We start from the raw sequence: 27626 nt of genomic DNA on the forward strand, positions 1-27626 counted from the left end.
CATTAGAGCTATAAAAATGGCTTAATATTAGGTGCCATATTAAGGTGTTACATATATCAAAAGAGAAAAAAATAATTTCAGTAGATTCTGAAAAAGTACTTGATAAAATTCAGTGCCCACACCTAATTTTTTTAATCTTAAAAATAGTAGTATTAACATATGTCCTTTACATAACGAAAAATATTTTAACCAAAATCCAACATTGTCATGAAGCACTAAACATATTCTCTTTAAAGAACAAGACAATAATATCTCCTACTTTGTTCTAGATGTTTTCAACAATGCCACAGACACAAAAGTAAAACAAGAAATACAGCTATGGAAAAGGAAAAGATGTTTATTACTGAACATAATATGACTATATATACAAGCTATCAGTTTCTGACTTACTTAACCAAAGATACAAAAGTTAAGAGAAAGGATGTGAATATATTGAGAGCAGGAGTAGATACAGCATCTATTTCCATATTTTTCCTAAGTTCTTTTTTCTCTAAATAGAGGGACACCTGTTAGAAAAAGCGTTCCTTTTATTGTTCTGCTCCTGCCCTTTTACACTGGGCTTATATCTCCATTTGACATGAAAGTACACCAACAATCCATGTGCCTCTGCCAAACAGAATACTTATAAACCTCTCTTGGTTCTAGAAATAAACTTGGCACTAGCAAGACCACATCCTCCTCAGGGTTAAGAGAGAAAGCAGTCAGTGCCCAGGAATTTGCAAACAGTCTCTTTCCAGTTCTGCGATTTTCCAGGAAGCTCACGTTCCTTAGAAAAAGGTCTCAAGGATGACTAATGCACAATAAATGTGTAAAACTCAACAGTTTTCTTATATACTGTCAATAATTATTCAGAAGATACAATGTGGGAAAATTCCTTTCACTCTAGTGAACAAAATAGTTACTAGGCATGATCTAAAGAAGAAAAGCATAGCTTTATAGGTACAGGAATAAAGTTTACTGTGGAATAGAAAAGGAAATGTGAGTAAAAGGAGAGATAAGAATGTTTATGGGAGGTATTAATAATAAATGATCCAAGAATTTTTATCTTCTGAAATTCTTTCATTCAGCTTTGTGAACACAGTCTTAAAGTTTACTTGGAAGAACAAATGTATGAGAATAACATTTTCAAAGCAAAAAATGAAGTAGGACTTGCCCCCACCAGATATAAAAATAATTATAAAATTTCAACAAGTAAAGGAATGTAGTACTGACATGAAAAAACCAGATCAGTAGTGGGAAGGTCAGATGCTAAACAAAATGTTCGCATATATGTGAAATGCATTACGATGCACAGAAAATCAACAGAATGACTAACCTGTCTGATGATTGGATATGGGGGAGTTGATTAACTACCTTGTAAAAATAAAAATGCCTAAACATGAATATTGTTGGTTTTCTCCTGTATCCTTTTGAATTTTTTTATAATCAAGGAGGAAAGTTTTAAACAGTATTTCTGGGGTATCCTATAGAAGCCCATCCAATGTAGGGATTAAAATGATGAGAAAAGCTTTGGAGGAGGTCTGAGCACCAATCCTGACTCTGCTTCTATCTAGTTGTGTAAGCCTGGATAAGTTATTTCATCATCATGAGTGTCATTAATCCTAAGATAAAAGATTAATCCTAAAATAAAGGATTTGAAGTTTATTTTCTTCGATTTCCCATCTAACTCTAAAATTACATGTTCTGAAGCATGAAAGGATCAAATCTAACTACCATGCAAAACAGCATCTTTGTAGGGGATTGTAACATGAAATCTAGAGTCAGGTTGTCTGTTCCAGCCTTGGTTCCAGCATTTACTGGTTCTGTCATCTTTGGGAAGCTTTTCATCCTCTCTGTACCTGTTTCCTCAGTGAGAAACAAACTGAGAGTGTTGATAGTACCTTGTAGGTTTGTTGTCAGAAGTAAAGCAGTGTATGCAAGTGCATAAAATGACGCCTGGCCTTTACCTGCCCAGTAATATTTTTATTTCAACTTGAGAAAAAATTATGCCAGGAGCATAATTCCACTACCACCTACCCATCCATTTAAGCACAATGAAATCAAGGCCCTCTTCCAGACTCTTGTGAAGGAGATTCTGACACACATCAGTAGGAAAGGCTTGCTGTGTTTAGGAGAAGAACTCAGATGATTCTAATTCTCTGCCCTTTTCTTTCACTCCTGATCTTAAAGAAACACTATTAGCACTATCTTTGAAATAGAGCATCAGTTATTCAAACTGTAACAGTGAGTAACACTGGGCATTAGCATATTTAAGATGGGTAAATTCAGTGGGATAAAAATTTTAAATTCTATTTCAGTTTTTTGATAGTTAAACACGTGTGGAGGAGGGTCCTTTTGATTTTTTTTCTCAACACAACAGTTACTATTTCCAGAACAGTTTTCACCTAATTCAGTTTGGGAAGTGCTAGACAGAGTTTAAATTCATTCTAACACTCATAAATCAAATATGTACCAACACTATACTTTTATATCCAAAGGTTGATGAAAGTCTAGTCGAAATTGAATTCTATTAAATTATTATTTCATTTTCCAATTGTATTCATAAATGGCTATTGTTAGTTTTTTTTTGAAATTTTCAATTAATCATAGGCCTTTAAAGCCTAAGGTCTCCAGTGCAAATTATATGCTATTGTCCAGTAGTTTTATTAGTGCTTTATTTTGGCCACTCTAGTACCTCAGTAAGGTGTTTTCTTAAAGATGGTTGCATACTAAAAGTTTCCCTGGAGTCTAAAATAAGATTTATACAACCCTTTTAGTAACTAAAATGTAAATTAAAAGATTTCTTCATGTTAAATTTCATCTTTGTTTTATTTCAACTGAAATCAAAGTCAGAGTCACTCATGGATGCTAATACTATTAGTTCAGTTCAGTCGCTCAGTTGTGTCCGACTCTTTGCAACCCCATGAACCACAGCACGCCAGGCCTCCCTGTCCATCACCAACTCCCGGAGTTCACCCAAACCCATGCCCATCGAGTCGATGATGCCATCCAGCCATCTCATCCTCTGTTGTCCCTTTCTCCTCCTGCCCTCAATCTTTCCCAGCATCAGGGTCTTTTCCAATGAGTCAGCTCTTTGCATGAGGTGGCCAAAGTATTGGAGTTTCAGCTTCAACATCAGTCCTTCCAGTGAACACCCAGGACTGATCTCCTTTAGGATTGACTGGTTGGATCTCCTTGCAGTCCAAGGGACTCTAATACTACTGATGGGTTTTATTTTGCTTTAATCCCTTGTTGAGCATCTCCTGCTTTTCTGGAAACACTCAGGCAGTCGTTAATGTCTTCACAATGCCCGGAGCAGGGACGGGTGTTCTTTGATGACAGCTTGGATCAAGGAAGGGGTCATGTTTGACAGAGAACATTTCCACAGCTATAGTAAACCTTGACCCAAGAGAAACGGGAAACAGTAGGAACCTTCTCTCCTATCATTTCGCCTGACCCACCACAAGAGATGATTCCATGGACCAAACTGAGTGGGAAAATAGGCTTTTATATTTGGCATGAAAAAGACGAGACATAATTGATATGGAAAATCCTAAATCTGTGGCAGCAAAAAGGATATTGAGTTTTTATAGCCTTTGTGGTTCTGGCTAGGGTAGCAATTTCCTGAACAATTTCATATGTAACATGTTCTAGAGATAAGGAATAAGAGAGGAGTTCATTCACATACTGAGCAATCTACCTTTAGAGGTTTTCTTTCTTGCTCTAATTGTCAAGTGGATAATTAAATTTGCATAGGGGATGATTTTGATTTTTTCCACAAAATATCTTAATATTTCCTGAACAGTTTTCCCTTAATAAGTTTGAAAAGTGAAGATGATTTGAAATAAAAACTTGAAACTTTGGATTAGAAGTCAGTAAATCTGGAAAATGAAGATTTTCTCGGTGACTGGACAAGTCACTGAGCCAGCTAGAAAATTAGAATAATTAAGCAATTTCAATTTATAGCATCAATTTCTTAGCCTTGGAGAAAGGAACCCATTGTATTCAGATAACTGTTTTGTTTGCCAGATTCTAATATTTATTTTAAATTAATTTCAGATTCTTTTACTGACCACTATACTCACTTTGAAAGAATTGTGAAGGCTCTTCTGATCAATGCTCTAGATGAATCTTTTCTGGGAACATTATATGGTAAGTTAATAATATAAATGGAGCAATCAGGGTTTTTTTTTCCTAATTTTTAAACAATTTCATTGTTCTATATGTGTATGTGTATATTAAATAAAACCGAGGAGACCAATCTTAAGGCCCTCCAATTGTTCCCTCTAGGATCAACTACACCAAAAGTCCATTCACATCACAAACTTGTTAGTGTTTATTATTTGTGATATGTGAAAGTACAAAAGAAATATTTTCTCTCTCCTTTGAGAGTTTACCGTGAACTTGAGGATATAGGGCATATATTAATAAAACAATAGGGTAACTCAACACTCATGCCTTGTCCCAGCCTAAGCTCTAAGCTTCTTTAATTTCACCAGAAGTTTCCTGCTTTTTTATGCTTTTGTGCCTTGCTGTTTCTCATTAGAGTAAAATCCCTTTCTACTCTAGATGTTCTAAGTGAGTGTAAAGTAATATCCACTATGAAAGTTATCTGTGACCAACTTAAGTGGTATTTCTCACTCCCCCATCTGTGCTGTTATCCTGAGTGTGGTGGCACTGATACATGCACTTCTCAAATGTATTGAAACTGTATTTTTGCCTTCCTCCCTTCTTCAAGAGTGTAGGAAGAACCATACTTTCTATATACATACCCCTTGCATCTAGCTCAGAATCTGGCTCTTAATAAAGACTATAAATAATGCTGACTATCTACCTACGTGCCTAAGCAAGATTTCATTCAAACTTTATTGAACAAGTATCTGTTGAGTGTCTACTAAGGGCCAGGCATTATTTGAGAAAAACTGCAGGAATACAGCAATAACTATATGACATAGACGAATCTTGCCCTTGTGTTGCTTCAAGTCTAATGGAAGAGGCAGACAATGAGTAAACAAATATATAATATGATACGGTGTCAGCTAGGGATTAGTTCTTGAAAAATTATAAAACAGGATAAGGAGAGCAAGAGTATATAGGAAAGGAAAGTCTGTGTTAGATTGCTCAAAAAGGTCTGCCAAGTGTTTTCTTGTGAACAGAAACCTGAATGAAGTGAGGGAGGAAGCAACGCATGGATCTAGCAGAGAGCACAGCAGCAAGTGTGAAGACCCTTAGGAAAGAACAAGTTTGAGGTGTTCAGGGAACAATTAGAGGGCCTGTGTGGTTTCTTCCATTCCCTAATACTCTGATAGAATGATTTTCTTTAACTTTATTGTTTTTTTTGGTTTGTTTGTTTAAAATGTTTCTAATCAACCAGCCAAGTATCTGCTTAAAGCTCTGGGAAGAAATCTTAACTATTCCATTATTTAAATATTTTATAAGGGCAAAGTGATTGTTTTGTTGTTGTTGTTGTTATTGTTCCCCTGAACAGATGGCACCAGGCAGAAATCGTATGCACAAGACATGTTGACTTCTCTTCATTATCTGGATAACCACTTTGTTCAGCCTCGTCTAGAGAATTTAGTCTCCAGAAGTCGTTGGAAAGAGCAGTACAAGGTACAGTTTTATTTGTTTTTGAATCTCTGGTTGAGGGTGGGGTGGGATAGGAGTGGGAGTCTTCTCGGAATTTCAATAACCAGTCAGACTTCTTTAATTAATCTTCCAAATTTAATTAATCTTCTAAATTATTAGCATTTTTCTTTGTTAGATAATCAGCTTGTTTCTTGTCTCTTCTAAGGCTATAATTGTTTTAATCATTCCCACTTGTTATATCTAGCCAATAATTAAGTAGTTATAAATGATAACTTTAAAACATCTCTAGGGCTTAACCCATCTGGTAAAATGAGGAAATTGTCTCACAGGATGTTAACTGTTTCAGTAAAAAAGAGTTCCATTGTTAAAGAAGGTTGAAACACTAGGTTTAATTTAACTGCTGGAGGGCTTTTCAAGAAGCATTAGTGTGTGAATTTATACTGTAAATCTTCAAGAGGGCAATACAGAATATAATACTTTTCAAATTTGTGTTTTACTATGAGGCTCCTTTTCATAAAATACCTGTTTTACCTTCTAGGATATTGGTTCCCATAATATAATTAGGGAAGCCCTGACCTACATGGTCTTTGACATCCTTCTCCACCTTAAGATTTTGTAATTCTACCAATTTGGGAGAAGATTCTTTTTAATTTATAAGATCTAATTGATTCTATGTTATCCCCCTAGATTTCTATTTTATGATCTCTACTAGTAGAGGCTGTCCTATATGATTTACGAGACTTTTTTTCCTCCTTACTTCTAACTTTTTATCTTTTAATAATTAGCAAGAAGAAAAAGGGAAGATAGTAGAAGTTCAAGTTCCATATAGTCTTTCTAGCACCTAAATCATTAGCTACTTTACACCTCATTTGTGTCAGGAGATTTGGCTTCATACAATACCTGTTCAGCCTTGTATTACTTGAAGATAAATTGGCTACAGATGGTTTAGGTTTAAGGGACAGTTATGGGATTACAAAAGAAAAAAAAGAGTTAGAAGACTTCAATTTGGAGGATAGATTGAGTTTAGGGGGCTTCCCTGGTGGCTCAGCTGGTAAAGAATCCACTTGCAATGTGGGAGACCTGAGTTCAATCCCAGGATCCCCTGGAGAAGGGAAATGCTACCCACTCCAGTATTCTGGCCTGGAGAATTCCATGGACTGGATAGTCCATGGGGTCGCAAAGAGTTGGACATGACTGAGCAACTTTCACTCACTTGAGTTTAGGGCCACCACATATTTCTTTTTGACTTTGAGTGATTTTAACTTCCATGAATTCCAGTTTCTTCCTCAGATAGAGAAAATACTTACCTGCTTTAAAGGGAAATATTTACTGATTTTTAAGGCAAAGTACATGGCACAGCTCTTAAGATATGGTATAATATATATCGTTGTCTTTAATAGAAATAAAAATAGCATATTGATTATTTAATTTTGCCAAGTAATTTATATGCAAAGTAAAATATCTTATCTGATCTTCAGAGTAACCCCCCAAGAAAGGTACTACTATTTCCTCTATTTTAGAAATGAAAAAATTGTGACCCAGAAAAACTGGATAACATAAGGTTACACAGCTAGTAATTAGTCAGGCCAATGTTTGAACCAAGCACAAACCTTAGGTCTAGGGTTTCTCAGACTTCAAAGCCCATCAATTCTGCTGTATTATGTTTTGCATACTATGATAGGTTATGCGGAATTTAGATAACCCAATGTTGAAATGATAACTGTAAGTTACAAGCAAATATTAGCTTAAAAATTTAGACACATAGATAATCAATTCAGTACGATCTTGTTCAAAATAAGTTAGGTTATGCTGCAAGAAATACATAATGTGACAAAGTAAACCAACAACGAAAACCTCAGCAGCTTAACTAAACAAAGTTTATTTTTCACTTGTATGTTGACTGTGAGTCAATAGGGGTGCTCCGTTAATTGTAGTCACTCAGGGAGCCAAGCTGATAGAACTTTCATCTCAGTATGTGCTGTGAATTCCAGAGAAACAGGAAGGGAAGATGGTTAGTCACCTATTTACTCTGAATGTCATGAAGTACCATGAAACAAGAGAAACAGTAAAAAGTACAAGACAGTGTTGCTGTGAATTATAAATGTAAAAAGGAAACTCTACTGGATACTTAATTACTGTCAGGCTGATAGAGAATGCAGATTAGTGACCCTGTTAATATGCTCCTTGTGTGCAGCTCAAATATTGTGGTAAGCTAATCCACACTGCTAATTAGAATAGGAGTGTCTAGCACAGGCCTAGAGCCTAAGCAAAACTGCTCAAGCACAAGTAATTTCACAGCTTAATAAAGCTTATTTATGAATGCCAAATATTTTCTCTGTTTATTCATCGCTAACTCAGCTATTAGACTGGCCGTAGCAATACTGGCAACCTAGCAATCCTAGTTCAGACTTGTTTGTTTTCATACTATTTTAGTAAACAACTACAGGAGAAGTAAATTATTTCTGGGATATTTTGTGGAAAATATAATTCATGCAATGGAGACTAGATGTGATCTTGTTTTTTTCTCGATTTTTATTAACCTAAATGAATTGATCTTTTAATTATCCTGAATTTTTTTTTTTCTGCTCATTCTTTCCTATTTTAACTAATTACAACATCTGGAGATAAGAAGAGGGATAAGAAGTAAGTTAAAACCTTAGTAGTAACTAGTTCTGTTTGAGAGAAATGAAGCTAGTTTCTTTCTTCATCTGGTTTCTTTTCTTTTAACAGCCTAAATTATAAATTCATTTTTAAAATTTAAATATATCTTGTCAAACACCTACTGTGTGCTCAATACTAAAGTGAGAAATACCAGTGTGTTTTGCTCTTATATCTTATTCTACTGTTATGATTCCTATTCTTAATTTTAGTTTGGTTGGGCTCTTTTATTTAGTTGTTGTCTTTCTTATCATTTAAACTTTCATTACATTTTGAAATTATTTTCAGGAGCGAGTAGAAAATTATTCTAGTGTAAGTATCCAATCGGAGAATCCTAAGCACTGTTCCTGCCAGGCTTGTGGGTTGCATCGCAACTGCAGATACTCAGTGCATTTATCAGGAAAGCTGTATAACACCAGGACCCTGGAAACAGATGATTTCATGTCACACGACAAACAGGTATTTTTTTCCCCCTCTCATTTTAGTTCTCTAAAATTACAAATTTTCACTAAATAAGCCTGCACAGTTAACCCTAAGTTCTTTTCACAAATGGAGAAAGCACTAGGAGAAGAAAAAAGAGCACGGGGAAAGAGTGTGCAATTTTTTAATGTGAAAATGTGTATTATACAGCAGATTCACTCCAAATTCAGTCAGGTACTGAAACCAGTGCATATTGTCTGAGTGTACCTCACCCAAACTGGGCAAGGCTGAGGGGCTTGGGGGAGAGGGGGTAAGGGTGTAAAGGGAGGTAACTGAGCCGGAGGAAGCAGAAATCCTTTTTGAGTCCCAAGGAGAATTTGACCCCGGTGGAAATTTTACGGCAGATCATCTACCAAATTGACAACCTACAGACAAATTATTAAAGAGGCCTATAGATGGTAAAGGCTCTGCCTGCAGTGTGGGAGACCAGGGTGTGATCCCTGGGTTGGGGAGATCCTCTGGAGGAGGGCATGGCAACTCACTCCAGTAATCTTGCCTGGAGCATCCTCACAGACAGAGGAGCCTGGCGGGCTACATTCCACGGGGTCACATAGAGTCGGACACAGATGAGTGACTAACACTTTCAAAGTCACCCCAATAATGAGGTTTGAAGGAAAACTGTGCTTCAACTTAGACTACATCAGAATTCTGTGGCGCTCAGCTTTCTTTATAGTCCAACTCTCACATCCATAGATGACCACTGGAAAAACCATAGCCTTGGTGAAGAAAGCTGAGTGCCGAAAAATTGATGCTTTTGAACTGTGGTGTTGGAGAAGACTCTTGAGAGTCCCTTGGACTGCAAGGAGATCCAACCAGTCCATCCTAAAGGAGATCAGTCCTGGGTGTTCATTGGAAGGACTAATGTTGAAGCTGAAACTCCAATACTTTGGCCACCTCATACAAAGAGTTGACTCATTGGAGAAGACCCTAATGCTGGGAAGGATTGGGGGCAGGAGGAGACCGGGACGACAGAGGATGAGATGGCTGGCTGGCATCACCGACTCGATGGACATGGGTTTGGGTGGACTCTGGGAGTTGGTGATGGACAGGGAGGCCTGGCGTGCTGCGGTTCATGGGGTCACAGAGTCAGACACAACTGAGCGACTGAACTGAACTGACTAGACGGACCTTTGTTGACAAAGTGATCTCTGCCTTTTAATATGCTGTCTAGGTTGGTCATAACTTTCCTTCCAAGGAGTAAGCGTCTTAATTTCATGGCTGCAGTCACCATCTGCAGTGATTTTGGAGCCCAGAAAAATACAGTCAGCCACTGTTTCCACTGTTTCCTCTGTTTCCTCTTACTGAATTCACGAAATATCACTCTTACTGAATCCATGAAAGCGTAATCCATCATATATGTAGACGCAAAGACAAATACATAAGTTAGGAAGAAGTTTGTCTATTTCCTGAGGTTACTCCATGAGAATAAGATTGGTCATGTTATAAAGTTTGAAGTCCTTTCTGATGCATTTTCTATAATGAGTGAAATAATGTAGGTACAATTACATTTAATTTGGTCAGTGCGGTGACTGCTGCTGCTGCTAAGTTGCTTCAGTCGTGTCCGACTCTGTGCAACCCCATAGATGGCAGCCCACGAGGCTCCGCCGTCCCCGGGATTCTCCAGGCAAGAACACTGGAGTGGGTTGCCATTTGTTTTCCAATTTTAGCTATAGGTGTGTATAACAAAGTATATATTCAGAACATTCTAAAAGAGAATGGATGGTTGACTTCCCAAGAAGAGTATTCTTAATCATAAGATCCTAGAAGTCCACATAAACATAGAAATAAAAATTTTTACAGTTTTGTAATAATAAAATATTAATGTTTATAATTACATCAGACTCATATCGGAGAAGGCAATGGCAACCCACTTCAATACTCTTGCCTGGAAAATCCCGTGGACGGAAGAGCCTGGTAGGCTACAGTCCATGGGGTCTCGAAGAGTCAGATACGACTGAGCGGCTTCACTTTCACTTTTCACTTTCATGCTTTGGAGAAGGCAATGGCAACCCACTCCAGTGTTCTTGCCTGGAGAATCTCAGGGACGGGGGAGCCTGGTGGGCTGCCGTCTATGGGGTCGCACGGAGTCGGACATGACTGAAGCGACTTAGCAGCAGCAGCATTAATTAAGGGGTTTCCTTGGTGGCTCAGCTGGTAAAGAATCCAACTCCAATGCAGGAGACCCCAGTTTGATTTCTTGGTTGGGAAGATCCCCTGGAGAACGGGTAGGCTACCCACTCCAGTATTCTTGGGCTTCCCTGGTGGCTCAGCTGGTAAAGAATCTGCCTGCAATGTGGGAGACCTGATTTGATCCCTGGGTTGGGAAGATCCCCTCGAGGAGGGCATGGCAACCTACTCCAGTATTAGGGCTTCCCAGGCGGCACTAGTGGTAAAGAACCCACCTGCCAATGCAGGAGAGGTAAGAGATGTGGGTTCAATCCCTGGGTGGGGAAGATCCCTGGAGAAGGAAATGGCAGCCCACTCCAGTATTCTTGCCTGGAGAATCCCATGGACAAGAGCCTGGAGGGTTACAGTCCATGGGGTCACAAAGAGGAAGTGACTTAGCACACATTAATTAAGATAAAAAAATATAACTAAACACAAGGTTATTTTTTACTTTGCAGAATATTTTGGAAAAAAATATTTGGTTAAAAGCTCTCTATTTTTAATATTGGTGTGAGAGCCTGTTTCAGTTTACATGTTTTTTGTAACAGGAGTCCCCAATCTCTGGAATCGAACGCCTGATGATCTGAGGTGGAGCTGATATAATAATGATAGAAATAAAGTTCACAATAAATGTAATGCACTTGAATTATCCCAAAATCATTCCCCTGTCCAGGTCTGTGGGGAAAAAAAAAATGTTTTCCATGAACCTGGTTCCCGGTGCCAAAAATGTTGGAGATTGCTGGTTTATAAGCTAGAAAATTATCATAATTCAGGCATTTTTACCTCAGTAACTGTGTGTATAGTAGCTTGCATGCTTTTCTTGCTTTGGGGTATGGCTGTCCTTTTGCCTTACAAGCCATCTTTCTCCTCTTTGCCAAACTTGGCTAACTGTTTTCTAAAGACTTAGTTCACACATCACCTCCTTTGAACCCTTCTTCTTTCTGGATTGTGTTAATCGTCCCTTCTCTGTACCTTGATGGCCTCTCGTCCATTGCATTTGACACGTTGTTTCATAATCATTTGTTTTTTTCTCCCAGCAGTGTAAATTCCCCTTATATAGGTGGTACATACTTTATTTCTGTTTCTCCAGTGCTTAACTCAGTACTTGAAACATAGCAGTTGCTCGGTTTTTTAACTTGGTTGTATAAATAAAAGAAGGTAAAAGAATTATTGTATAAAATTTTTGAAAAATAATGCATGGATTCTACTTTTAAAGAAAATCTGAAAACCAGAAAGGCTGTAAATTCACTACTATATATTCATTTCATATAGCAGATGATGTTTATTTCTTGATTTAGGTGTTTACTGTTGGCAGAATTTGTGCTGAGCGAACCAGAATTTACCATAAACTGAAACATTTTAAATTCGAGCTGTACCAAGAGTGTTGCTCCATTGCAAAGACAGAAGAGGTTGAGGATGAACAGGTTAAAGAAACAGTGAAAAGAATTTTCAATCAGTCAAGAAACAGTGGCTGGATTAAGGAGGTAAGGTGAATATAGAAGAACCATTTCATTCAGTAGGTTCTGGAGCCTACTACTGATCAGCAAAAGGATATGAATTACGAGAATAGAAGACAGTGACATTTAAAAGAGAACCTCTTCTTCTCTCCCTGTCTTTGTATTTTCTCTTCTTCCACCATTCCTTTCATGCTTATCATTGTCGTACCCTGAATAGGTGCCCTGATGTTCTAAGCGTTTACTTAGCTCATCAGATAAATTTTAATCAGCAGTAATACAGTCCTTTAATGAAGGACCTCTATCCTTTCACTTTTATGTATGTGTGGCTTTCCTTACTTATATATTAAGTCCCCTTAAGTTTTTGACAAAGTATAGGACTCACCTCTGCTTGTCTGCTTCCTATCTTTAGAACAGTTCTTGTGACCTGAGAGTGAAGAAGCACCTGGTGCCAGTCTGAGGAAAGGATCTCGGCTGCCAGTTCTAATGCCACCCACATCCTCCTCTTGAGGACATGGGACTGAGCAGTGAGCAGGGTAACTGAAGATCAAGGGGAGTCCCGAGGTTTCAGGCCACAGCACTGACTTTGCTTCCCCCCTATCCTGTCGATCACTAAATTTGATATCAAGGATAGAGTGGGGATTTTGAAGAGTGCACTGGATTCCCGAAGATCTGCTGGCAGCTCATAAGCTCTGGTCTGCTCCAGAGCTTTTAAAATTGTTATGGTACATGGAGAGAATGCAAGGATGCTAACATGATCGCAGTCTAGTAAAGCAAGTCTAGTTACAGACTGTGTAAGAGAGAACAGATAGGAGATTTTCAGATCAGCGGTATATTTAATCTAAAAAAAAAAATGCCTTACTTGAGATCCATTGCCTGGGTTATTTATATCATAGGGAAATTTGTAAAAGAGGAAAATAAAAAGAGAGCTTAGAGAATAAACTTATGAGCCAAGGGAAAGAAAATGAGAACAAACAAAACAGGAACTTCTTAGGACGTGACATGTTCCACAGGGGTGTCCTGGGCCGGAGAATGACATCAAGGTTGGTTTCCCTTTTGACAGTTATCCACCCACCACAAACCACCAGCCGGGGATCTCCTTGCCTGCTCCCCACATCTTGACCCTTCGGGTGTCTTGTTTTCATTTTATTCTCTTCAGCTTTGTGTCTTTTACTTTGCTTCCACTTCTCTCACTCACTCACAATTCTTTCCTCCCTGTCCTTCTCTGTGCTTTTTCATTTGCCGTGGGGAAGAGCCATCACTTATCCAGTAAGTCCCAACTTCGTTTTCTTCAGTGACACGAAATTCTTAAGGGCTTTTATTGATCCATTGAAGTGTTACCAACCCTCTAGTGGAGTTGAAAGACCTTTTGGGACACCAATTAAAAGAATTATGTACAAGGTGTAGCAAAATCACTGTGCATTGTATATACTATATAATAATTTTATATACGGGAGAGAACATTAAACTTCTTACAGAAAAAAGTAAAAGCATTTCCAAATCATGTACCTTAGAGAAAGCTTAACAAAGTTTGTGACAACAGAAGGGACCTGCAAGAAGAAAAAAATTCTTAAGAAAGCCAAGTGTCACATTATGCTTAACAAAATAACACAGCATTGGGCATTGAAAGTATTTCAGGATGGTGCATATTTAGGACAACGTGCATATTTTTTCACATAAAATACCAAAGAACTTCATTTTCTTTTTGAGAACCCTCCTACTTTAAAAATACTTGTCAGTAGATATTCTCAAAAGATTTCCTAGAAACCAAAGAAGTTATTAGCCAATATAAGCCCATAGGCAGCTTTTTGTGCTGTGATTAAGTTGCAGAATTTATCCAGTGCCCTGACATGTCTCCACACATCACTCCGCCTCCCTGTCAGAGTGTGTTTGCCCTTGAGTAGTAGCGCTGCCTGTGTTCTTGTGATGCATGCCTCTTCTTGGCCACAGTTATCCTTAATCTTCAGAATACCTGGGCTCTGGTTCCTTGAGTGGCACATCCGTGGCTTTTTCTGCTCTTAGCTCTCACTTACCATGTGAGCCTCTTCTCTTACCTTACACAAACTCTATTCCTGTCTTTCCTCCCCCAGCTTGTGTTTCACACCTTGCTTTTTCCCTTACCTGCCTCTTCTTCCACCAAGCATTTTTCTTCCATTATCTTGGTATCTCTCAGAATTTCTTTCCAAAGACCTGCCAACTAGACTGACTTCACTCTTATTCTTCCTCCTAACAGTTGAGCTAGGAGATCTGATTTTAACCTAATGATATTAAAAGGAGAGCAGCAATTCAAGTGTAAGAAAAGAAGGCATGATAAGAAAATTATGATAAAATCGAAATATATAACAAACATACTAGTACATGCCTCGTTCTAAATTAGAAATGAAAAACATAATGGCATATGCCACTGGCAAATGCTGACAAATGACTTTTCTTTGAGAGTACCTTTGATGGGGGGATTTCGAGGGAGGTTGAAGACAGGATTGTTGGGATGGGATAGTGAACACGTAGCACCAGAAAGTGAAAAATGTGTGACCATAGAAGCATCAGGTTTCCGTCCCTGTCACCATAAATGCCAGAGTTACCAACATCGTGTCTCGTCTTATTGGAAGCAGAAGCAGAGCTCGTAAGGAGAGCTAAGAAACCATTAGGTCAGTTCACCTCCTCAGCAGAAGGAAGCACTTGAAGTCTGTCAACCTGGAAATCTCTGAACCGCCCCAGCTCCTCTCTCCTCTGATCCGGCCCTGGTCTTTACTCTCCATCTTCATTGCTGTCACTCAGATGTAGGCCTTCATTACCTAAATTATTATAGTAGATACTCATAACTAGCTGCCAAACCATTCTAGACTGGATGTTTTACCCTTTAAAAAAAAATATATATATATATATATACATATATATATACACCTCAGATTGTGTCAATTTCCTGCCCTAACACCTTTGGCAGCTTTCCATTGCCTGTCACATTGCCTGTAACCTAACATTTCCTACTTTTTATTCTCTGACCACCTCTTTGGTTCAGTCTTCTCTCTCAGTTCCCCTAGAAAACCTCAGACTGCAGTCAAACCCCGTACTTTTCTGTCTTGTCACTGTTTCGTGGACTACTGTCTCCTAGAGAAAACGCTCCACCAGATCGTCGCCTACCAAGTCTTTTTCCCTAGGACAGCTCAAATGCTGCTCTTTGCTGGTCACCTCGGCTAACCATGACCTCTCTTCTGAACCTTCATAGTAGTGTCTATACTTCTGTATGCCCCTTGTTATTGGTTGTCATTGGTGAACTCTATTCTCCTTAGAGGCAGGGAAAGCAATGGAAAGGGCATGGCAATCCACTCCAGTATTCTTCCCTGGAGAATCCCATGGATGGAGGAGCCTGGTGGGCTACAGTCCATAGGGCCGCAAAGAGTCAGACATGACTGAAGCAACTTAGCATGCATGCATGCATGCATTAGCGAAGTATTTGATATGTGTTATGTGTTTAACAAATTTTTGTTGAATAAGTTATTGAAGTAGTTATACTTCTGTAAATATGATAATAGAAAACTTACAATTTATCAGTTATGAAGTTAATAATAATGTTCATTTTGATCTCTTACCAATGCTTTCTATGAATTAGAAATGCTTATTTGAAATTAAGTCCCTGTTTATAATAAGAGATACCTGTTCATGATTGCCATGAGATAAACTTGTTCCTATTTGTGTCTGTAGATTGAAAAGGCCTAGTTTATCTTCACTGCTTTGAGTAAAATAACTAGCTTTTTTATTGTATACACAGAAATATGATCAACTTCAAGAATATCTCAATTCTGCGGATTACTTTCAAGATGAGAAGTTTGACTGAATTTTAACACATTTCCTTCAGAGAAGATTTTGTAAATTCCTGTAAATGTGAAGATCACAAGTCTTGTTTCTCTGTATCATGTGACATATTTATATATTTTATGTATAGCTTCATGGCAAAATATCTTGTGTGAAACATGTTCATCTTAATTTCCATGAAACAACACTCTGCAGGCGAATAAAGCTTTTATCTGCTGTACATAGAAAGCACAAACCTAACTTTTAAGTGTATCTTAAAGTTACATAACAATGCCTTTATATCAGATGACTGTCAAGTGAATGAGGTGTTATGTCCTGTCAGTTTATTAGAAAACTATGTATTCAAAAAATATATTTAGATTAACATCTGTGTGTATTTATTGCTGAATTCCTGTGCAGATCTGCTTATTATCCCTTTGCAGTATTAAAGGATCTTCACTACTACATTTTTTACTGCCATCATTATCTAAATCAGTGGGTCATGGAAGAAGCCTCAGTGTTACGTTCAACTAAATTCTCTGGCATCACAATCAGACTATAGCTTGCCCATTCCAAGTAGAAGAATGCTTTTTTCCCTTTTCCAAAGTTTCCCTTACAAATATATTTCAGGCCTGCAAAGTCTTCCAATCCTCACATTCAGGAATAATTTCACGATATGTATTTGCATAGGTCATAATGTTCTTTCTTTTTCCTGTCCAATTTTGTCTACAGGTAAATGAGTAAGATGTGTTTTATTTATTTTTATCCATTACTCTTCCCCTATAAGTATTTGTTAGGGTCAGAAGATCTCAGACAAATTCTGCCAAAAATAGTTTCAAGTCACATTTTGGCATCTGCATTCCTTGGCACTTCTAAATTTTCCCCTAATATAATAAAGTAAAATGGTTTCAGAGTGAACAAGTGGACCTGGCTATTCTGTATCTTTAATTCTTAAAGGTGCTGCTCTAGTAGGGTCTAGTTCCTTGTGAATTTTAGATCCTCGTTTCTTCAACTGTCAATTGAACCTCACTTCATCTATTATGTGGTTCATGGAATGGTATTCATTATTTACATTAAAAATTGCTTTTTATTAAGTCCTTGCATAGAGATTTAATATTTTCTACAATTAATTTTCCAATATTATCCCTATTACGATTGCAAACAAAACAGGTAGAAAGAACTTACAAAGTTGTAAGAAGACTGATACTGACTTTTCATGTGAAGAGTGCATACCTTTTTAAAAAGTATGAAATAGAAATTTTTAATCACACATCTCTATTCTTATTTGTCTGTTACATGGAAATAATCCTAAGCTATATGAAGTTGCAGTTGAAAGTTGAAGATACAGTGTCCAAAAAGATATAGGGCAGAGTTTAGAGGAAAAGTGATGGCCAATTGGGAAGGATGAAGATCATGAATGATTTGTCAAAAAAGAAGTCCAAGGAAAACAATAGAATGATCTCTCAAGTATCTCTGAAGACCCTGGGAGCGTCATTTCTCGTATGTGACACTACAGACAAGCTTGAACCAACTGAAGAGTGAACGTACCAACTGAAAGTTAAAAACATTTATCTATTCTTATAAATAGCATTCACTGCATTTATAAAAATGAAAGCACTAATGATTTTAAGGACTTTAATGGCAGCTGACTCGGCTCCTAGGTCATGCTGTTGACTTGAAACGTTTTTCTTGTTAGAACAGTATTCTGACTGTTGATCAGGAAATGCTGATAAGTAGTTTTGCTGATGTCTGAGGTCACTGCAGCCGAGCAAGCTTCTTCAGTAGGTGTTTGGAGAGTACAACAGACTTTTTTGTACATGATTACACCAAAAGAACTGCAAAGAGACAGGCTGTCAGGAAATGAGAATTAGCATGGATCAGGGGGCCAAAAGCAAGTAGTCTAGAAGAAAACAGAATGTTGAAAAATCAGAATTAACCTTAGTATGTATTATGACATACTATATTATTTTATCATCATCGATATCGTTGATTCTATATAACAAAAAATAGTTTGTAAGCTTACAAATCTCACATATCTGTGAACTTTTGAGATCTTGACATTTATCACTATAGCATTAAATGCTTAGGTAGCTGTGAACAGTAAAGATGAGGAAGACAGATGGGCAAATAAAAAGGAACTAATGCTTTAAAGAAAATTCGTAGGGCTGTTATAGAAGCTTTAGGGATATAAGAGGGAACAGTTCCATAAAAGGGGAAGACAAGGAAAAAAATGTTTATTTTATTGGCAGCTGGATGTAATTGAGCATATTTTCTCACTTGTCTGCTCTCACACTCAGATGAGTAGTTCTATTCACTACTCATTTCTTGGACGTATTATAGGACTTGCTTAGACTCCAGCATGTTGATTGAGGTGTAATTGCAGCCCTTGAGCTATTCTGGGTATAGTCTGGTTTCCCTGTAACTCTTTTTCACCCTTGATACTGAGGCAGCAAGTCCAGTGGTTGAGAAAGGATAGGTTTGAAATCAGGCTTGAGTTCGAGTCCTGATCTGTTACTTCCTAGTTAGTTTAAATAGTTTACTTTCAATGAGCCTCAGTTTCCTCATTTATAAATGGAGTTAATAATTCCTCTCCCTTAGGATCGTTGGTGGATTGAGGGGGATACATGCAAAGTACTATGCCTGAGACTGACTAAATAGTAATGACGAATGGAAATGAGGATGTGGATGATAATGATGTCAGCTTGAAATTAAATGGCTGTAAAGGGTAAGTGTGTACTAAAGACACTGTAAAGGAGTGTCCTACATCACTAGAATATAGTAGGAAATTTTATTAAATTGTTGCTGGACAAGTTTTTACGGTGTGTCCTTGTATAGCTTAGAAATAAAAGTTTGTATCATTTAGAAATAGCAATTTTGACCAAAAACTGTGTTATTAATCAAAATCCATGCTACTACAGTACTGTAGCCTGAACAGTAAGTTTATATGTTAAAGTTTTTCTCTTATCAAGTATGATTGCTGAATATAAAGTGCTGATAGTAACAGAAGATAATGTCTAATGAATACACGTTTTTAAAAACCAAGTCTAAAATGATCAGAACTCCACTTTTTAATGACACCTCATGAGAGAGTTGTCCTTTCAGATTTGCATACCTAAAAACAATGTTTCTGCCTTTCTCCACGAGTGGTGAGGAACTTAGCCTTGGAAGGGACAGACAGCAGTATGCCCCAATGAAAAGTAAAAAAGTTACATTCCATCAGAATGCACTTGTCCCAAATTCCAAAATAACATTCTATAATTTGTGAAAATGAACTAATGTAGGCCAACCTATCGAGAACAAAACTGTAGATAAATCCAGTGTTAAAATGTTTGCACTGATCTTACCCATTCATTTCTATCCACAGCTCAGTTTGAAGCAGGACCTTGTAACTGAGATGCCAGAGTTGGTTTAAATTAACAAAGCCCCATTGCTCGACACCTCAAATCCAAATGACTTCCAAATGAGCATAACAGACTATATGGTCCTGTTATAGCAATATTATGCTCACTTTAGTTTATCCTCCATAATTGGTAATCAGCAGAATCCAACATACATTTTGAGAGCTTAAAGGTAGGATTATCTGAAGCTGAGGAGACAACAGCCTGTGTCAGAGATCTGTTTGTTTTGTGTTAGTGAACTTCTTGAAACTGGACTGCTGCATAATGATTTTCCTCAGTATATATGTAAACGGACTACTGTGAAGGCCCCAGATCTTGCATTAGGTTTGTCATAGGGAATCTTGTATTTTCAGAGAAATCTTTTTTTTTCCTGAGAACTGATACTTGTAATTTCATCGTGGTAGAATATTTTAGTTATTCTTACTGATTTGCTTGTGATTACCCAGATTGACTTAACCAGAGACAGAAAAAACAGGCAAGCAGGTAGACACTCGCCTGCCCTTTAGGAGCTGACGATGTGATTTCCTCTCCTCTGCACCCACTCCTCCGCTTCACCCAAGACGCACACACCCTCCGCCTCCCTGTGACACCCAGGAACATATCCTCTGTGTTCAACCAGCTCTCGCTAGAGTGCCCAGGGGTGTCATTGACAACATACTGAAAAATGAAAGTGATATCCCTGGGGGATGGAGGCGGGGAGCGTAACCGAGGTCTGGCAGGGAAAATACATCCCCTGGCCGGGAGTTTCTGCACCATTTCGGGCTGGTGAAGTAGTCGGGTAGAGGTTGGGGAATTTCCCCAACGTCCCCGCCTCCTGCCCGAGCCGAGCCGGAGTGCGGGCTGCGCGCGCCGACGCCGAGATGCGCAGGCTTCGGGATCCTCCACTTCTTGCCGCTGGGAGGCCCTCTGCGTTCCCCTTTCCCCGCGCCGGCCGCCTCGCTCGCCCGTGCAGTGGCACCCGCCTTCCACCAGGGAGCCTCGGGCAGCGCTCCCCCGCCCTCCGCCCCCCACCCCCCTGCAGCTCGCTGGCTCTCTCTTTCTCCCTCTGTCTCACTCTCTCTCTTTCTCTCTCTCTCCTATCGGAGCACAATGAAAGCCTGTGTATCGCCGTGACTCCGGGCAGCGGAGCCAGTGTCAGCCCAGCGGCGAACAACAGACGGGAAAAACAGAAAGGAAAAGACCGGCTACTTTCTTTTCCATCTCTAAAAGCGGAGCAATCCAAGAGATAGAACCACATTGCTTATTGCGAGTCCAGACCCTCAGATCCACTGGCCGGGGATGGAATGTACAAAAGTGGACAGAAAAGTGGCTGGACATGACTCGGTGCAATTTGCTGGAAGTTTGTAAGTTTGACCATCGTTTGTAAATTACTCTCGGAAGAGTTTGTCTCTCTTGATACTGTATTAGAATCGAGCCGGGGGTGAGGACTAGAAACGTAAGCGGGAAAGAAAAAAAAAAATGTGTTGAAGGATCTCGCTCTCAGTGGCTAGTGACTTCAGACTGCTTTCATTTAAGGCTGGGAAACCTTGGTGGGAATGAGGATTTTACCGGTGATTGGATTAGCTGAAGAAAAAAGCATGGTCCAGAAGTCCAATTACTGACATTAACAATTGAAAAGCTGTCTCCCTCTTTGGGGAGAAGACCACATCCTACAGGCACCCCCCCCCCCCCAAGAGGAGAAAACACCGGAGCAAAGGGAAAGGGAGGAAAAATTAAAAGCCAAAAGACAGTCTCTGTTTGATTTTTGTACGTTTTGAACATTGACTTCAAAAAGCTTCTGAAACAGCACTTTAAAAAAAAATTGAGGAAAAGTAAAGGCCTTGGGTTACAGAGACCATGGAAGATATGGGTTTCTATGCAGAAACATCCCCATAAAAGAATCTTCGGAAACAGCTAGGTGTGGGGGGTTCCAGGTCTCTATTAATACCTCTCACAATTCCCTTTGCTGTCTGTTCCTGTCTCTTGCTTGACAATCCCTGAATTCTTGCTCTAACCCCCAGATCGTGTTTACAAAGTACTAGTGGCTCTTGTCAGCTTGGTGTGTTGGGGGGGGGGTGGGGGGAATCCCCACTAACTCTCTCCAACTTCTCCAGAGCTGTCAAATACAATTAGAGCAAGTTGATCAGGGTTTGTTTCCAACTTATCCTCTGCCATTGGCTTCTATTCTTTCTCCTCACCCTCTTTTTACTTGCTCCCCTCCCCCATACCTTCTCTGCTACGCCCCCCACCACCTCCCCCAGCCTCTGAAGACCTCTATTCATGTGGTCCTGAACACTGAGCGCACATTGTCAAAAGCAGATTTGCCTGTGCTAACCAGGCAGAGCCTCCCACCACCTCACCATCCCACGGGCAGCAATCATTGTGTCCAGTAAGATGGGGGACACAGCGCCCCCGCAGGCCCCCACGGGAGGGCTAGGGGGGGGCCCCGGGGCGGGGCTCCTTGGAGGGGGCTCGGTCACCCCGAGAGTCCACAGTGCCATCGTGGAGCGCCTTCGAGCTCGCATCGCCGTCTGCCGCCAGCACCACCTGAGCTGTGAAGGACGCTACGAACGGGGTAGGGCCGAGAGCTCGGACCGGGAAAGAGAGAGTACCTTGCAGCTCCTGAGCCTCGTCCAGCACGGCCAGGGGGCCAGGAAGGCCGGCAAGCACACCAAGGCCACTGCCTCCGCCGCTGCCACCGCGACAGCCCCTCCGCCGGCGCCCGCTGCCCCTCCGACGGCCTCGCAGACGGCAGCGCCCGCGGCCCCGCCGCCCCCGCCAGACTATCATCATCACCACCAGCAGCACCTGCGGAGCAGTAGCAGCAATGGTGGCAGTGGTGGGATCGACGGCGAGCAGCAGCCACAGCCGCCAGCCTCCACCCCAGGGGACCAGAGGAACTCGGCCCTCATTGCGGTAAGACACCTGGTTTTCTCCTCATTCCGGCTATGGGCTTGTGGCCTTCGGTCAGGGCGCTGGCCTCGGCCTCATGCAAAGTGGAAGATAGAGCGGAGGGCTAAGGTGCCACCTGACGACCCCAAAGGCCGCTGGGCGTCCTGTTGGTGCCATGTTGTTAAACCCTTCCTCGTCGAGTTCTGCTGTTGCTTATGCCTTGGTTTTCCTCCACCAGTAGAGTATTTCTTGAGGGGTAAGAAAGTTGAGTTTTCCAGAGTTTTCTCTGGGGTTTGCAGACTGAAGAAGAGTTGGCTCCAAGCGGCAAGATCTGAGCCACTGAAGAAGGCCTTGCCTCAAGGAGCCTCTCACTTTGGCAGGCCAGGGCTGATTAGGCCCAACAAGCCATGCTTAGCCTGAAAGCGTTTGTTTAGCAGCCAGTCCAGCTGACCTTTAGCCAAGCCTTTCCCTTCTTGTCCCATTTCCCTTTCCCTCTTTGAAGTGGCCCCTTCTCCTTGGGTCAAGAGAACACAAGTGGTCATCCCTAACAGAGCAAGTTCCCTGAGCGCCCCCTCCCTCAAAAACGTGGGGAATTCTCCCCAAGACGGGTGAGGGAATGTTTCTGAGAGGCCTGCTCCCTGGTTTCTTAGACTCCCCCACCGTCCGCACCTAGCTTCTTTCCTCAGGCATTGCAATCAGAGAGTGCTGACTTACAGCCTTCACTAAAGTGTGCAGGCGCGAAGGGGCTGTTTCCAGTTTGTCGTCCTAGAAAGTGCCTTGTCGTCTGCCACTCCTGGCGACAGAGTACCCAACCTGAGAGTTGTGATTAGGTTTCTGGCTAGAAGTTCTTCCTCAGAGGTGCAGACACACCCCATCCCAGAGGGAGTAGCCCTTGACTCATTGGTTTCTGGTGCCAGTCCTGGTCAGGTGATCGCCTGGCCTGTGCGGGCTTTACCCCCAAAGCTGCGGGGCCATGGCCTCTGGGTAGAAGGTGGAGCCCCGCGGCCCTGTGACCCCGCAAGCTTCCTCCCTTTCTGAGTTCCTTGGGGCTTCGGAAGTCCTGTGTCCACTCGCAGAACAGCTCCCATGTGCCCAAGCCAGCCCTAATGAAAGTCAGCAACAGGAAATGGCCATCCAAGCTGAAATGTCCTCAAAAAGCCCAACGGAGAGAAAGGCACTGGATCGAACTCTTTCTTGGAGGGAGCTTGAGAAGGATCTCTGGGGAGAGAGCATCCTCTAGCCAGGGCCCTGGATGCTTCTCTGTGGCTCCTGCTTATCCCTGGCCTGGGTCTCTGGAGGTGAAGTTTCTAGAAAGTCTGGGGGCTGAATTAGTTCTGTTCTGTTCCACCACACACACATTTTGCCTGGGATGCCTAGAACTGCAACTTCCTGGTGCCAATTCCAGATGAGAGATAACAGCTAACAGTTAAACTGCTCAATGTTTGTTGTTTTATCCTTGGATACAGTTAGCCTGTGGGGTTATTTCATGCTTCCAGGCCTAATTTCCATTCCTTGCCACCTGCTGTATTCTCACCTCTCTCTGGAATTCCCTAGGACAGCAATGGGAGTTTGTTTCATGAAAGAAAGATGCTGGGGGTGGGGAGAGTGGGTAAAGAATCACTCGAATGGAAAGAAGAATGAGGTTTATATGTGTGTGTGTCACTGGCATTTGCGGCCAAAAGCATCTAAATGCCTTGATTGTGCTCAGTAAATTTATAATCTGTCTGCAAGTCTCCCAATAATACAGCCTTGTATGCTTCACAGTCTCCTGGTAAGTGTTTCTGGGGGTGATACAGGGAACTAGGCGCCCAGCCCCAGAGAAGACAGATCTCTGTCCTGGGTGCCAAGACTGGATGTGGCCTTCACATCCCAGCGGCTGCAAGGAAGGTGTCTGCTTATGGCCTTGTTCTTTCAGGTTTTTTGCTCTCCTCCCACTTGGAAGGAAGAGGAGGCTGCCTCTTTCTCTTGGGGTTTTGGGGATGCGAAATGAAACCTCCTTCAGTGGTGACTGTAACTTTATGACAGCAGCATCTGTGCCGGGAGGTGTCTGGCCTCTCCAGACAGAGGCTTAGTGCTATAGAAGCCAGAGGTGGCTTGCTCAGTCACTCCTTCTCTAAAGGGGAATCCACTTTCTCTCTCCTCACTACCAGTCATCTCCTGAAACACCCCCTTAGAGAGGCTCCCTCCCCAAGCGCCGTGAGGATTGATGAGATGTGCTGTGCATGTAAGGAGTGAAAAGACCAGCGTATTTCTGATGGTGGCTTTTCACTGCAGACCTGTGCCATGGCAAGAGGTGATCCACCACCCCACTTTTTGTTATTGGAAATTCCCTTCTCCATTTTAGCTTCTAAATTTGGCACTTTGTTACTCAGCATAGTACTCAGAGATGGTGATGCAAGTACTGTATTAACCTGATAACATTGTGTCCAAAGGGGAGGCCTGGGCGTTTGGGAGTGATTCACTAAGCCGGTTAAATCTGCTGGTCTCACTTCACTCGGGCTCCTCTTCTTTTCAGAAACACCATCCATTTAAAGAGGCCTTTGCACAGAATGGGTGTCAGAATTCTTTCTTGCTACTCTGTCCATAACCAGATTTATTTCTGTCTGGGTGTGTGGAAGGTATCCCTTTAATAGTTTGTTCGTATGCCCTAAGTGGCCATAAATGTCCTTTGAAGAAAGGGAGAAAATATTGATCATCCAAAATCGAATATGCACAGTGCCCTCAGACGAAAGGTCTGTCTCCTGCATACCTGCTAGTACAATGCCTTGTATATAGTCAGTAATATTTCAGTGAGAGTGGAAAGAGAACCTCTGTTCTTTGGGTTGTTGTTGACTTTGAGGGGTGTGATACTGCAAGATATGTACAATGTCTGAGGTTTTCAATAGCCTAAGTTTCCCGAACAATGTCAGAATAACCTCCAAGCCGGTTCTAATTCTGTCCACATAGCCTAATTCTGCAGCCCTTACTCAGCCAATTTCTTCATTTAGCTCAAGTACAAGTTCAGAGGAAGCCCCTTTACTGCAGAGACGGCAGGAGCAGGGCCTTTCGGAGGGCCTGGATTGTAAGGGTTTAAGCAGATCTGCCTTTCTGACCACTTGGAGCAGGCTTTCGGCACTAAATCACTTCCTGGTGAAGTATGTTTGAATCTTTGAATGAACTGTGAAACTGAATAATTGCTGGTCCATGGAACAGAAAGGTTTAGAGCTTCCGTGGTGCATTATTAATCTTTCCCTTTCGCCTGAGACAGGCTCTTTTTTGTTGTTGTTGTTGTCGCTTAGACTGTGTTGCTAGGATAGACAGATAAGTGGTTCCAAGTCATCTTTGGCTTCAGAGATTATCTTCTCCCTAACATAGTGTGGAGGAAAGAAAACAGATCAGACAAGGAGTCTGCATCCTCGGTTCTGGGCCTGCTTGATCACTAACCAGCTGGGTGACCTAGGCCAAGTTACTTAGCAGTCATCTGCAAGACAGAACAATAATGCTGCCCTGGCTTGTTGAGAAAACAAATGAATGTGTGTTTTTGGATAGTCTTTGGAAAAAATTAAGCACTGCAGAAATGCAAGGCATTATTACTCGTATTACTAATAATAAATACTAAACAAGGAATCATAATACCAGTTTTTCCAGGGATTAAAAGTGTGCTTAAGCTTTCACTTGTCTGTTTTAAATAGTGAAATAGCTTTTATTGTAAATAGAGGGATTATATTTCAAATTCAGTGCTGTCAAGATAAAACTGAGATATCAGCGTACTTAAACGTTCTCAGAGGTCCCAGGAAATCCTAGTTAAAATGTGCAATGGTGTGAAAGTGTTCAGGGTCTTTTACGGCACCTGCACGGACCTAAGGACCTAAGCAGAAAGGTGTGTCTGTCAGAGGGTGTCAGGAATATTAGAAAAGTCGTTTGCACACATGGCAGGGGAAAGTTAAATATTTTGTCAACAATAGTCTAAAATGTTAATTGTTAGCTTAAGAAAGTCAAACAAGTTAAATCATTGCCAGAGTTCCCCAGTTATTTTTAACTGATAATAATCAAGTTTCCAATTGACAATTCAGAATTGGAGGGCTGTGCGTGGGAGGGGGGCTGAGAATAGAAACACTTCATCGGCCAGCTCTGGGAGTCTGTAGCTGTCCACGTGATGAATATCCTCCCTGGGACAGTGATAGGAGTGTTTACATTATTTATATATGCAGCCATCATTTCCTTAAGAACTGACCTATTTTTGTTCTGTTTTTCAGAACAAAGTAATAAAGAGAGAGTTCTTATTTATCCAGGACCTTCCTATGACTTCTTTCCAGTAAATATAAGATCTCACAAAGGCAAAAGAGTTCAAGTGGAGAGAGAAGTTGGTACAATCCTTTATCAAAAATGGATAGAAAGCTTGTTTTGCCAGCAGAGTAATGTAATTTTGTCTTGCTTGTTTAGGTCAATGTTTGTTTATAGAAGGCCTCTGTTTTCTTTGAAATAATGTCATTGCTAGGTGATGTTTATCAAGTTTTTCTAAACCTTAAAGTTTGATGCTGTATGACTCCCCTATGCCGGTAAACCTTTTGTTAAGTTACAAGGCAAACATGGGTTTTCAAATGAAGTAGCTTGAGTAGCTGTTTTTGTTTTCATTGTTGTTGTTGTTGTGAGTGTTTAGCACTCCTATTTAATCTCCAAAAGCTTATTAAGGAAATTTGAAAAAAAAAAAAAAAAGCCATCCAGTCCTGCTATGCACGACAGCTAAACCATTCCCAGTAGAGTCGACTACTTCCTTGTGCTTTAATCGTGTCTCTTTTATACATTCATAGGTAGGATCATGTTTAAGGAAAACAATTCTAAATTCTTTCTTCTGCATTTTCATGATGATTTCCTTCACACTCTAACAGGTTCTGTGGGAGCATAGAGAAATACAGATAAAGACCTGGCCCCTTCTTGCTTACAGGCTAGTTGGCAAATCAAGAAAGACCATGTTTACACAGTAACAGTGAAATGCTTAACTAGGTAGAATGGACCAAAACTGATAAAGAAATTCAGAGAGAGAGGAATAAATATTTATTGAGCCCTAGAATATCCAGACACTGTTATTGTATATTTATGTAATACTCAAAAAAAAGAGAGAGGTGAGTAAGCAACATTTGACTAGTTTACAAATAAGGAAACTGAGGCTTAGAGATCTGATAAGTAGAAGAATTTCATGCATAGATTTTCTAGTTGGATCTTGTGTGATCCCTACTTCACATCTACTACCTGTGTGAGC

The 27626-nt window shown here is 40.6% G+C and overlaps 2 protein-coding genes across 14 annotated transcripts in view; both read left to right on the forward strand.

Moving 5' to 3' along the window:
- Window positions 1–16583, forward strand: part of CCDC82 (coiled-coil domain containing 82) — a 29079-nt gene extending 12496 nt beyond the window's left edge. For 10 of the 13 annotated variants that reach the window (XM_081545439.1, XM_081545444.1, XM_081545434.1 and 7 more), the window contains 5 exons: window positions 4039–4131; window positions 5468–5592; window positions 8515–8685; window positions 12171–12356; window positions 16096–16583. In XM_081545439.1, the coding sequence (XP_081401565.1) occupies window positions 4039–4131; window positions 5468–5592; window positions 8515–8685; window positions 12171–12356; window positions 16096–16161 (641 nt within the window). In that variant the 3' untranslated portion in view covers window positions 16162–16583. Of the gene's footprint in view, window positions 1–4038; window positions 4132–5467; window positions 5593–8514; window positions 8686–12170; window positions 12357–12738; window positions 12883–16095 lie in introns of all 13 variants that reach the window. The other 3 variants (XM_081545446.1, XM_081545448.1, XM_081545447.1) reach the window with 2 other exon arrangements.
- A 3950-nt stretch (window positions 16584–20533) lies between these two features.
- The window catches only part of MAML2 (mastermind like transcriptional coactivator 2), a 404047-nt gene continuing 396954 nt past the window's right edge, over window positions 20534–27626 (forward strand). Inside the window, exon 1 of the mRNA XM_081545396.1 lies at window positions 20534–22411. Within this exon, the coding sequence (XP_081401522.1) occupies window positions 21890–22411 (522 nt within the window). The 5' untranslated portion in view covers window positions 20534–21889. The remainder of the gene's footprint in view (window positions 22412–27626) is intronic.

This window comes from Giraffa tippelskirchi, chromosome 11 (genome assembly GCF_054371585.1).
Source record: "Giraffa tippelskirchi isolate mGirTip1 chromosome 11, T2T-mGirTip1v1.2.pri, whole genome shotgun sequence".
Classification (NCBI taxonomy): domain Eukaryota; kingdom Metazoa; phylum Chordata; class Mammalia; order Artiodactyla; family Giraffidae; genus Giraffa; species Giraffa tippelskirchi.